Genomic DNA, 12,363 nt, shown 5'->3' with positions numbered 1-12,363 from the left:
ACGCCCCCTCCCCCTCTCCGCACCCCAAGTCATGCTCATCCCAGCCCACCTCAGCCGCCCCCGTAAAACATTCCTGCCCACGGCACTGTGGCCAAAACCTTTGACGCAAAACGGGGAATAAGCGCGATACCCTCACTGTACAGCCTCGTATATTGGATGCTTGATCCGGCTCGCTTGGTTGGAGGCTGGGATAGTAAACTCGTGTGGCACAAAAGTCAATCCGTCATTCTCTCGCTAATCGTAGAAAACTAGGGTCACCACCTTCTAGATATTCCGATCTCCTTATCACTCAGATCTCTCACTCAACAAACACAAATCGTTTTCGTTAAAAAAAAAACACAAAAAAACCACTAATAAGCTATATCATGGATCAGCTACACGTAGACAGGGTCTTGGAGAACGCAGTCAGTCCCATAAACTGGAGTGCCTGAAGAGCAAACGCCGCGGCTTCAGCTGGGCTCCCGTTGCTCTTACGAGACCTAGAAGTATGTTTGCGCAGCGCCTTCTGCTGGCTGAGCACCACTTCCACGTCGTTGTCCATCGACTGCGCGTTCCGGTCGCGTTCATTTTTGGTCACCGTTTCAGGAACGTTCGAAATGGCGCCTTCGTCGACGATCTTGTTTCCCTCGTCGTCGTCGCCGCGTCGTCCCTTGTCTTCGACTGGCGGACGACGCGGGGGAACCTTGCCGCGCGATGCCGTGACGAAGCTGGGTTTCGCGTAGTCGTCGGAGCAGCCCAGCTGACTGACACTGAGTCGGGACACCTTGCTGCTGCTCAGGTTGCCCTGGGCTTCGAAGTCGCACTTGACGTGTCGCAGCTCGCGCCGGAACTTGTCGCTCCTGGTGGCATTTTCAAGGTGCAAGATCCAGGCGAGGCGGCAGTCGCAGCTGAACTTGTTACCTGGGAAGAGAAGGAAGAGAGAATGGTCTGGGGATTAGTCAAGTCATTCGACAAGTGAGCAGGCTGTTTGGCGAGAAAAAGTGGTCATCAACACGTAATGAAATCTTCCGTGTTTCAATTTACATAGCGGGATCGGCAACAGCGAGTGTCGAGCACTACTGGAGCTCTAAATTGAACAGTCGGCGAGAAAGTTGGCGAGATCGCTGACGGCCGCGAATGACCAGCGCCGCGCTGCGATTGGCCATCACGAAACTAGGTCACGCGCGGAGGTAGCTAATTGCGGCAGTCCGAGTGTGCAACTTCGAGCACCTGGTCTACTTGCAAGAGTAGTGCTCGACAAACGCCGGAAAAGAGAGACACCTCTACAGACGCAAACCCAGCGGCCCTAAGTAAATCGCCCTAAAGGCTGGACTCAATGGAGAGAATATGCGCCAAACGACCGACTAACTTCCCCCGATGACACGTTCGCTATGCGCGCGGCTCAACTGAGCCACTGTTCTTGTGCCGCGCTTATGGCGCGCTCACACTGGAAACGGGTCCGCATCCGTGAAGCGGATCAGCGCGTTCTCAACCGCAGGCGGCTGATATCGAGTGGTTGGGGAGCGTTCTTGCCTACCGCTTCGGGACCAATTTCTCCCAACCGCTTTCGCGAACTGCGAAACGGTAACCAATCGCATCGCAACGCGACGCTGACGTGACGTCGGTGGTTTTCAAAAGAAGATGGAATTTATCACTGGTGAGGCATCCTGTCGCTGTAGTATTAGTGCTGCAGCAAATCAATTCATAAACGTGATTTTCACGTCCGTCACTTGAGTTCCTCGCGAAAATAATTTACTGCTTCGCTCCGGTGGTTTGGATTGGGTAAGCCAGCTTGTTTGTTATTGGGGGTTCCAAAGCTCGTGGCTGCGCCGCCTTGTCAGTCTTTGCCCGTAGAACATCAGAACCCACCCCGATTGACCGAAATGAGAGCTTTTGTACCCACTAAGGCAGTCACGTGAAATACTGAAAGCTTTCGACTCTGTGCATGACCGACAGGAAGGCCGATAGAGACGTCGTGAACCTAATTGCGTATCCAATATACTACCGCAGAGTGGGCAGGTTACTTGCGCTAGATCGTCCTGTAACGTTTCTAGCTCGAAAAGGAAAAAAGGAATTCTACTCATGAATTATTGTGTACGTATGTGACGATGCACAGGTAATCCAAGCGCTCACTGGTCGTCGGTCTTATTAAGATTGCACCGTCGTGCCCGGTCCCGTCCACACGTAACTGAGGGGTCTTAAAAGATCATTTTTGTGCTCCGATAACAATACTCGATAATGAATACAGCGCTTGCACAAAGACGCCGGGAAAGTATCGAATACAGTTTTTCGGGATTGTTGTTGGTCTTGGGAGAGACGCCGGGGCGATGATTGGAGTCTGGGGCAGATCACAGCGCAACGAGAATACATTGTAAGGCGTCGCTTAGAAAGGAAGTGCTAGAATAGGCGACAAATGTGGCCTATTCTTGCAGTAGCAACTAAACGTCGCCATGTTCTTACTTTTATTCTTTGTCTTTTAATGTTGAGCGGAGGAAAAAAAATGTTAGTCCAGCGGTTCCTTAGACTTCTCACACAAGCAAAGCCCAGCTACGCGCACATTGGTGACTCAAAAGAGAATGCCCCCAACCATTTCTTCAAAGTGAACCCTTCCCGCATGGATAGCTGACATCGTTTTCAAGACAGAGGGGCAGTTTTCCCCCCTCGTGGTTTGTTCGTATCATATTCGTATCAAAATCCCCGACCGTGGGGTCGGGGATTTTGTTCGGTGCTCTACTGCGCTTCACCTGACGTCCGGACGCAGCGGACGCTACGAGCTATCCCAGTCAATCCAGCTCTGTGGACGCAACCGCTTTCCGCACATCGCTGTGTCCCCCCTCCAAGATCACGTGACATTCACGTGGCCTTGGATTGGCTTCGATGGCTCGTAGCATCCGCTGCGTTCGGACGTAAGGTGAAACAGAGTATAGCCGGGCGTGGCTTCGTTGGTGGCGGATTCTCCTCTCGTCACTTACACCTCAATCAAGTCTGCTGTTTGCTTAACGTTAGAGAACGACGACCAGTGCGCGCTTTCCACTTTTCCCCCGCTTCCTCCTCTTCCTCCTTCTACCCTGTCCACCATTGCCTGCTTCCTCATCGCCCATGGTGAGGAGGATCCCCTGTCTTGCAGAATCTCGAGTCTGGCCGTCGGCCTTTAACGCCGTCATGCATCGTTACCGTTTGCTCGTCACCCACAGCTGCACCCGACGTGCGCCGCCAAAGTCTCACAAGCATGCATTACGCTCCCTTTTCGGCCTAAGGTGCCTGCTCGTGTAATAAAATGAATTCTTTCACATCTAAAGAATATTAAAAAAAAGTCAATCCTGTTTTAGCGTAGCGACACGAACGTGCCAGCTGAAGAAAACATTAAGATCAATCTTTATTCTACGCAAATGATACCTTTTATTTGAAACAAGTTGCCCTCAACTTGAAGAAAACAGGCTGGATATTCGTGTGCACTGAAGCGCACGATGAAAAAGTGAAGAAAATCCAGTGTGTTGGATGTCTTCGCTGCCACGGTTTCTGAGCACATGTGCTCAGAAACTGTGGCAGCGAACACATCCAACACACTGGATTTTCTTCACTTTTTCATCGTGCACATGAGTCGAGATGAATTGATGGAATCAATTGCTTATGTTTACTGTCCCCTTGAATTTGGTATATTAACATGCATGTTAATGTACCAGATTCAAGGGGACAGTAAGCATACGCAATTGATTCCATGAATTCATCGCGACACACGACGACGATCAAGATAAAACCTACTGCCTATGCGCTTGCAGAAAGTTATCTAATACTAGGTACGCAATTTTTTCATAGAAGGAAGCGAATAACAGCGCGTCTTCTCAAGCTTTCTTGTGTATTTCATGGGATCAAGAACAATAGATCGAGTTTAGAAACCAGGTACTTCAAAACGAAGGCGTCGAGAAAGTGACGGATAGAAAAAGACAAGAGCGCGCAGGGGGGGAACGTCAGAATGCCCAACTCTCATTGGAATTATTAGTGGTAGACCTAAAGCTAGCTGCTTTTGTCTCCACTGCACTCTCCGAACGCACTAGAACGCGGAACGCCGGCGTCAGGCGTTTGGCTTTCGCGTTCGAACACGTTCGGCCAGTGCAGTAAAGACAAAGGCAGCTGGATATAAGTCTACCCGCTAATCCTTCCCATGAGCTTGTCTCCCTCACTTTCTCGATGCCAAGAAATAACCAGTAAACATGTATAATAAGACACTCGGTTAACTCTCTTCTCTTAATAGCGGATATAATTTAACGAGCATAGGAGGACAGAAGAATAAAAGAAAAAAGTTAGTTCAGTGGCGAGTAGTGGATGAATTATTAACAAAATGAAATACAGTGAAATGTGCACTGCACTAAATTTAGCGAAGTACACATCAAAACCCTTCAAAGAGCCATTCATCGGCAAAGATATTAAAATCAAACGCGTCACTTACTATTTCAGCGTAAGTGAACGAAAACAAAATGGTTCATGGGATTTGAATTTAGATTTTTGGACATAATCGTTGAAACAAATACAGACGTGTTCGGAGATTGAAGATTAGGAGGCTGTTTATTGCTTTGTTAGCGCTGTTACTAACCAACCTTACACAATTTGTGAGCAAAACTGAATTGGCATTACTTCAGTGCCCAAACAGCTGCCTGCTGATCCATTTCTGAAAGTTTTTTTTTTAAGTGTCTCTTCTCTGTAATTTGTTGAGAATAAGTTTATTCCATTACAGGTTTGGTGAAATTGCCCACATATTTTTAAACCTCTCCTGTAATGGCCTCCAAGAAAATGCCTGCAGTAATTGTAATAATAAAAACCCTCAAGGCAAGCACGTCGGTGCCCGCCTTATCTCTCGCCACCCGTTTATATGTTAGAAGGCCTCGTCAAAATATCCCCATCTCGCATTCGCGAACAGACAAAGATCGCGCTTTTGTCGACAAGTCTCGCCCAACCAAGAGCTTTTAGGTCCCGTCTCATCACCGGCCGCGGAAGCTCTCACTTTTTTATCATTGCCCGATTCTGGAATCAGACCCTCACATGATGTTCCAGGCAATCCTAGAAGGCCGTGCATCGAATACACCCGTCCTGTTTGCTCCGATCGATTACGAGTATTTGCTGAGCCTTTGTTTAATTGTCTGCAACGACGGCCCTTTCGGGCGGTCGGGACAGCGACATGACGTGAGAAACAGACACCGAGTGTCATCCGAGCCACGTCATCCGGGACGATGATAAGTGTCCGAGTCTTTGGATCAATCTTTCCAGAAACCGCGTGACCTGTGTGTGCCTTCTGTCGTTTGGGTTTGTTTTCTTTTAATATTTTAATAAACTTGAAACGTTTATCGGTTGGGTTTTCAGGTGAAGTGAAGCCTCAAAAAGCATAATCACGAATTTCTCCGCTAAATTAAGGGGAGAAAATGACGTCACGGTGCTTCGTGTCACGTGACCTGTGCACAACTTAATCTTATTTAACATCACAGCATCACATCACAGAAAAAAAATAACACAATCACTCAGGGCAGACTCAACTCTTGGTTTGTATTGATTATCTTCTACGTACAAAGTTTGCTCTTTGTACGTAGAAGAAGATAATCAATACAACGCTGAGCGATTGTGATCTTTTTTAAGTGTGCCTGTATTCGTAAATTTGTTTCCTTTTGGTGCGCCGTAACCCTAAATAACATGAACCGCCATCTCACCCAGTCATCAGTCTTAACACAAATTCAGTTTCCCCTCTAAACTTGACAGAAACATTGACGCCACGTCACATCGTCACGTGACCTATACTCTAATTCAGATTCCCCGCTAGATTTAGCGGAAAACTTGATGTCCCGTAACCTGCGCATGAAATCAGTTGGCACGCAACAAGTCATCACTCCCATACTCTGGGGACACAGGCCGACCCGACGGGGAAGATCAATGGGCCAATGAGTCAATGACTCAGTAGAGTGGAGAGGGACCAATGGGGTGAGAGGGGTGGGTGGAGTCAGTGGGGTGGAGTGAATGGGGTGAAGAGATATCAAGAGACCCGGTGGCACAGCTCGAGAAGAAATGCCTGGAAGTTACTAGCGTTAAACCAAGAATGTTCAACGTCGCAACACAACTGCAGGGCTATTTGAGATTTTTTTTTCCTGGCTCAGCTGTTTTACATTTTAGTCTGGTCATAACTGCTGCTTTAACTACGGATTCCAGTCTCAACGCCGTTGGCTTAGGAAGTGTGGAAGATATAAAAAAGAATAAAACTATAATATAAAACATACTGAGATTTTTTTTTAGAGTTTAATTGTCGCTCTAAATGGGTCGTTTACAAACACTTAAAGAAACGGTACTATTCGAGTGTTTAGAGGGGTGGCAGAGGCGTGAGGGATAAGTTCTGAACCTTTCCTTCCGAGTTGATCATATTATTGCGTTAATATTTTATTTCGTAGGGATCGCGTGGTCGTCAGTATTCGTCCTCTCTTGAGCCTAAATAGCTACCTGCCCTCATGTCACCAAAATCAATAGTTTTTGTGAGTTTTTCCTTTCATCTTTGTTTACATCCCGATGTTTATGGATTGTTTTAGTCCGTACCAAAAATGGCTTGAAAATAATTGTCTACCGTGCAATAGTTGAGCTAAATAAAATAATTCTCAAGTAGTTTTAAAATATAGCCTCGAGAAACTTTTGCATATAATAGGGTCGTAAACACTTTGTACCGTAAAACCTCAACTGAACTGACATGAGTCAGGAGTGGATAACAAAAATAAGCAGAGGACAAATAGGTACATATGTATATAAATGAGAAGTCTCACTTTTTCACTTTTAACACCGGTTATAGTATACTTGGTATCGTACGAATTACTGAACCTTTAAACCCATGGAACAAAAAAAAAGTACGCAAAATCTAAATCTGATCCTTTTTTTTTTTTTTTTTATTCTTGCTGAACAAAATGCGTTATCAACGAGGTGTTCCCAGAAACAAATGTTCAAAACTGTCGTCTAAACTAGATGCCAGTTTAAAAAACTAACCTTTATCGCAATCAAATATTTCGCTCTGCCGAAACTTTCAACGCAAAGGGGGGCTTGTTTTCTGTTCGTTTTCAAAAACTGGAGCAATTTAGCTCCATGTGTTCTAAAGGTCAGTCGGCCGCCATTTTCCTATTGAAATTTTCTGAAAATCGCATCATTTTTATTAAGATCCCGTTTATTTCTGAAGCTTTGGCTTTGGGTTCGAACCGTTAACTCTACATTTGGGCGAAAAATGGGTGTACGTCAATGCGTAATTTATTAAAAGAAAAAACAAAAAAACGTAGAGCTTTTTTTTTTTGGCGGGGGGGGGGGGGGGGGGGGGCGGGGTTTTTTCCCGTAGCTCAAACAGCACTGGTAGGTTCCAAATGCGACAGTAAAGGCCCGTTCACACATATGCGTTCGGAGCGACCACTATGCTTACGAACGAATGCAACCGCTGCGACTTCAACGACAACTGTGCGCGACGTGTACACACACATGCAACCGCATGCAACCATACGAAGCAACAGCCAATGAGAAACGAGCTTCAGCTCTTGCTCCTAGCCAATAGGAAGCGACCCAGCCACCCAGCTACGCTTACAAACATGGCGGACGGTTTCGTGCCCGACGCGGGGTAGCGGGGTCCTCACCGGAGCAGCCCGGAGTTCGGCTACGGCGTACAGTCACGAAGATCTGCTGTGCGCCTACAATAGCTGTGTAAAGGCTGGTTCAGACATCTAAAACGAACCCGTTATCCGCGACTGCGTCCGTTGTGACCAGAGCGACCGGAACGATCGCTCTGCGCCGCGCGTACACTCCTGCTACCACTGCAACAAGCGCAGCGGGTCGGCAGCACGGCGACCGCCTCTCCGTTGCCGTCAGCTGTTTCAGCAATGCCTCCAAAAAGAAGGGGACGCGCTGCCACTCACTTGCGTAACAGAAAATAGACAGACCGTCTTCTATAACCTCAAGCTTTATTACTCTTTATTTCAGGATACGCTTGCAGGGTAGTGCATTAAAAAAAGAAAAAGATGCAGTACGCCGTCTTGGACGATCACGACTTTAATACACGACTTTTCCAACAGTACAAATCTCGCCACACGCCTTTTCTACGATTATAAACGACGATGTAATCTTAGCAACGATATAGCAACATAGAAATATAATTTGACAGACGATGCGAGCGTTCAGGATTGCTAACACTAATCACCTTTTTCGGGCGATGAAAACGAGTAAAAAATTCGCATCCTTTGTACGGTACGCACCAGTAATACCTTGAACTTGAGCACACGCAAGGAATGCGCCAAAAAAGAAATCCGGGTGATGTTTGAGGACACAAATGCTAAGAAAGCACCACTGTAGTCGAAGTAAACAAACACGACGGCACGGGCGTTTCTGCTGTCTTGAGAGTGCCGCCACGAGATCGCCGCACAAGTAGGTGGATCTTCCCTTCTAGTACGTGCTGGGTTATCCTAACGACACACGACGAAAATTCACAGTCAAGGATAGCCCTTTTACGGGGAACGATGAGCCTTCACCACACCGTCCTGCCGACGATCACCACCGACGCCATGTTTGCAAATAGAAGGAGCCTGGAACGACCGGCATGCAACGCGCGCGACCGAGCTCCTTGACCTGTGATTGGTCTGTCGCTCCCGTCGTTCCCGAACGTAACGAAAAAGTTCAGCCCGGCTCAACTCCTTGCGTTGCGAACGAACACGAACGAAACGACCGTTTGGCGCTTCGTTGCTATGGTAACTCGTCGTTCCAACCGGTTGCATTCGTTCGTAAGCGTAGTGGTCGCTCCGAACGCAACTGTGTGAAGGGGCCTTTACACTAAAATAGTCCAAGGTGAAGCATTGACATCCACGGACACAAAATATAATTAGATTTTCTTATTTTAATTAAATGAAAATGGCGCCGCTGTGCTCCACTCATCGAAATAGGTTGAGTTGCAGAGACAGATGGCCATTACTTCTGGCGGGGTGGGAATCATTCGAATCGGCATTTCAGGCTTGATCGCTGGCTTAGTTTATATCGGCTTTGCGATTGGGAGGAGAGGATGATGTCGAGGAGGTGGCGTAAGAAAATTAGGGCGAAGCCTTGAGAGGCCTAAGAAGAAAGAAACGAGAGGAGAGAACGAGGGAGAACAATGCGGAGAGGAAGTCGTCTGCTTCTTAAGCAGGAGTTGCGGTGACGTCATAAAGACGCCGAGCTCTGATTGAATCTGCTTGAGGGAGAGTGGGTAGACCTCAAAGCAAGATACTTTGACGTATACCTACTACCCTTCAATCAGAACCAATTGGGGCTCCGCGTTCTGACGTCACCACAATCCCCCCAAGGGAAGCAGACGAACTTGCGCTCCGTATAGAATGTCACGCTGGCTCACGCGCCGTTCAAGAAGACGCAAAAAGTAAGGAAATAAAAAAAAAGAGAAAGGAAGAACAAATTTATTAAGTGTGCCTAGAAGAGATGCGTGTCGCAACCGAGTCCAGCTTTCCACGACATGCTGTAATACTGTGTGCCTAAGAAACGACTGCACCACCATGTCTTCAACTTGGGTGTAGAGTGCTGTACAAGATTGGTGTTACTGTGCGTTTTCCAGGGTTAAGCTTCCCGATAAACATGCTGAACAATATCTTAGTGCAAATCTGCATGTTACGCACTTAACCCCCAAATTTTGTTTATATTTTTGACATGCACTAAGCTCTAATGGCAAGGAGCCAGTTAAGCGCCAATTAAGAGTGCGCATAATTGGAGAAAATAGAAAATGGGAATAGCAAAGAGAAACAAACAAGGACCTGAAAAAAAGACAATTTCGTGTGTTTGTGTTTTTGTGAGACGCCCACCTTTGACATCTCCCTTTGCACTTTTTGTTCTTTATGTGAGGTATAACTATTGCCCCTGAACCGCGTGTTCCGTGAAGAAAAAATTCTGAGCCTTTCGATTCGGCATTCTCATCTTCGTCGAGGTATTTGGCAATCCCCCCGACAATGTGGTTGGATATTCTGAACAGATGAAACATGTCAGCAGAAAAACAAAAATACTGCCAGAAGATATTTCCTACATCCTGTCTCGATCTTTGCGTCTTCGTGACGTAGTATTGAAGCGGGCCGACTGAGGACCATCATCCCTCAGGCGGGACAGACAGGCGCCTCTGTCACCGAATTCCGAATTCCAAGTATCCGCCAGGCGTGGGAAGCGGCGATGATGGATGCAGCTTGCACCGTCAAACGGGGACAACTTCTCTGCTTTCCTCCCACCGTAAAGAATATCGCGACGGTGAGGCGTCCGTGTCGAAACCCCATGGCTCGTTTGCGTTCCTCGTTTTTGTTTTTCTCCCAGTCCACTTTTTCATGTTCATTCTCTCGTCACTCGCGAGTGTAAGGTATGGTGCAAGAATCCCCCATTCGTCTTGTTCCCGCTTTTCTTTCTCGGAAAAAAAAAGGGGGGGGGGGGGGGGACCTGGCTGTAAGCTTACTTTTAGCCCCTCCGGTGATGTTCGCTAAAATAAGAGAGCAAAACCAAAAAATAAAAATGGCGGAAGAAGCCACGTCTCCATCCACTAAGCGCGAAACATCACTTCTCATTAGGGAAGAATAATCGGCCAGCTCGAAAGAGAAAGGGTCGTCATCGAAATAGTCTCTTCCGACTCAGGGTCGTAATCTTTCCAGATGCTTCTCTTCCTTTGAACTTCACCAAAAAAGAAACAAAGAGAAACTCAAGGTGATGTTGAAGGGTGACCTGGAAACGGGACAAAAAACGATAATTAAAAAAAAATAAACGCGAGCTTCAAGAACGACGAAAGTAATAGTGTTCTGCTGAACGTGATGTTCGCCGTATACTAATGGAAAAACTACAATGTTCCTCCAATGTATGAAGTGAAACACCTGCTACATCCGCAACCAACAACGAAGGAAGCCTCGCTACGCAGAAGAAACGGGAAGCAGTATTACTTAGGACTAACTAAAAATGGTGCATTGTCACATAAAAAAATCGCAGACAGCTCTAGAAACGTTTAAAAAATTCGTACAAATGAAATAGCTATAAAAAAAGACAAAGACAAGAGAGCTGTCGGGACAGGCAGCCACTCGGCTTTGTTTCTTCTCCGCTTTTTTATTTGTGTCTAGTTATGCACAACCAACCCCCACAAATTACTGTACTAAAATCAATGTTGAAATAAGGTGAACTTTCGACAGAAACTGAGATTAAAAAAATTGCATATCCCAGAGGCGTTCTAAATGCATAGCATTTATAGGTCCTCTATGTCGTCATGGCGTAACGTCACGTTACGTCATGTGAGCGACACTTGACCTGACGTCAGACCGCTACTAGGCGCATCATCCGTCCCAATAAGCTGGTCGTTTCCTTGTCCGGGCAAAGTGAAAAACGCAACCTCATAAAGAAAAAAGGTAAATTAAACTTTGATCAAATATGTTTTGAAGAACAAAAGACTACCCGCGTAAGCGAACAACTAAGTAATTCCTTATATCCGTTATATGTAAGAAAATTGTTTATTCTGAAGTTTAGCTAGCCAGACCGAGCAAAACAAAAATCCTTCGTTGCTCTTTAGAGGTTCCTACTCAACTTGCTTTGCAAGTTGAGCTGGAATCTTTAAAGTTGACGAGTTGAAGCCAAAGGCTACTCGCAAATTGCCTTCGGTTTCAAAGGCAGACCACTTTTTCTCTAGCCCCGACAGACTCTAATGCAGGGGTCTCAAACTCAAACGCCTCGGTGGTCCGAGGCGAGAGCGCTGGCCTACGGATCCCCATGTGGCGGCTTCGAATCCCGGCCGAGGTGCCCGCAATCTGCGGAGAAGGCGCCGTAAAACCGAGCGCTCGGTTGCACGTCAAAAGACCTCCAGGTGGTCGAAATTAATCCCCAGTCCTCCGCTGGGGCGTGCCAGATGCCCGTCGTCGGTTTGGCACGTAAAACCCCAAATTTGACTTTTGGGATCTCGAACTCATTAAAGTGTGGGCACCACATAGTCCACCCCCAAAAAATCAATAGCTAACCTTAAAAAAAATTATATGGCAAAAAAATAAAAATAAAAGCAGCAATGGTGTTTTACGTTGCAAAGGAGCTAAGTCTTTCAACGACACTCTACATGTTTTTGTTTTTGTTTTTTTAGTAAAGGAGACAGCTCGTGCTCGCTGCTTATTGTAAATCAGACAAGATTTCTATTGTAACTGAAATTTCTCTCGGTTACAAGACTGAGCTTGGTGCTTTATTTTTGGCAGTTGTTCCTGCTAAGCGAGAGTTAATGAATTCGAGGTGCGTCATGAGCAAAAGACTCGTGTTTGTAGCCTAGGGGGGATTACCGTACATGTGATGAACATCACGAAGAGCCGAGAAGCAAACGTTAGGACCAAACAATACTCAATTAAAAAGATATAACAG

General features: G+C 46.5%; 1 protein-coding gene across 1 annotated transcript in view; it reads right to left on the bottom strand.

The window, feature by feature from the left end:
* Positions 1-370: 370 nt before the first annotated feature.
* The window catches only part of LOC121835615 (connectin-like), a 38,997-nt gene continuing 27,004 nt past the window's right edge, over positions 371-12,363 (bottom strand). Inside the window, exon 3 of the mRNA XM_042290048.1 lies at positions 371-900. Within this exon, the coding sequence (XP_042145982.1) occupies positions 371-900 (530 nt within the window). The remainder of the gene's footprint in view (positions 901-12,363) is intronic.

This window comes from Ixodes scapularis, unplaced genomic scaffold (assembly GCF_016920785.2).
Source record: "Ixodes scapularis isolate PalLabHiFi unplaced genomic scaffold, ASM1692078v2 PGA_scaffold15__6_contigs__length_5221840, whole genome shotgun sequence".
In the NCBI taxonomy this organism is placed as follows: Eukaryota; Metazoa; Arthropoda; class Arachnida; order Ixodida; family Ixodidae; genus Ixodes; species Ixodes scapularis.
Note: the sequence above shows the minus strand (reverse complement) of the source record. Positions and strands in the feature narration are given on the sequence as shown.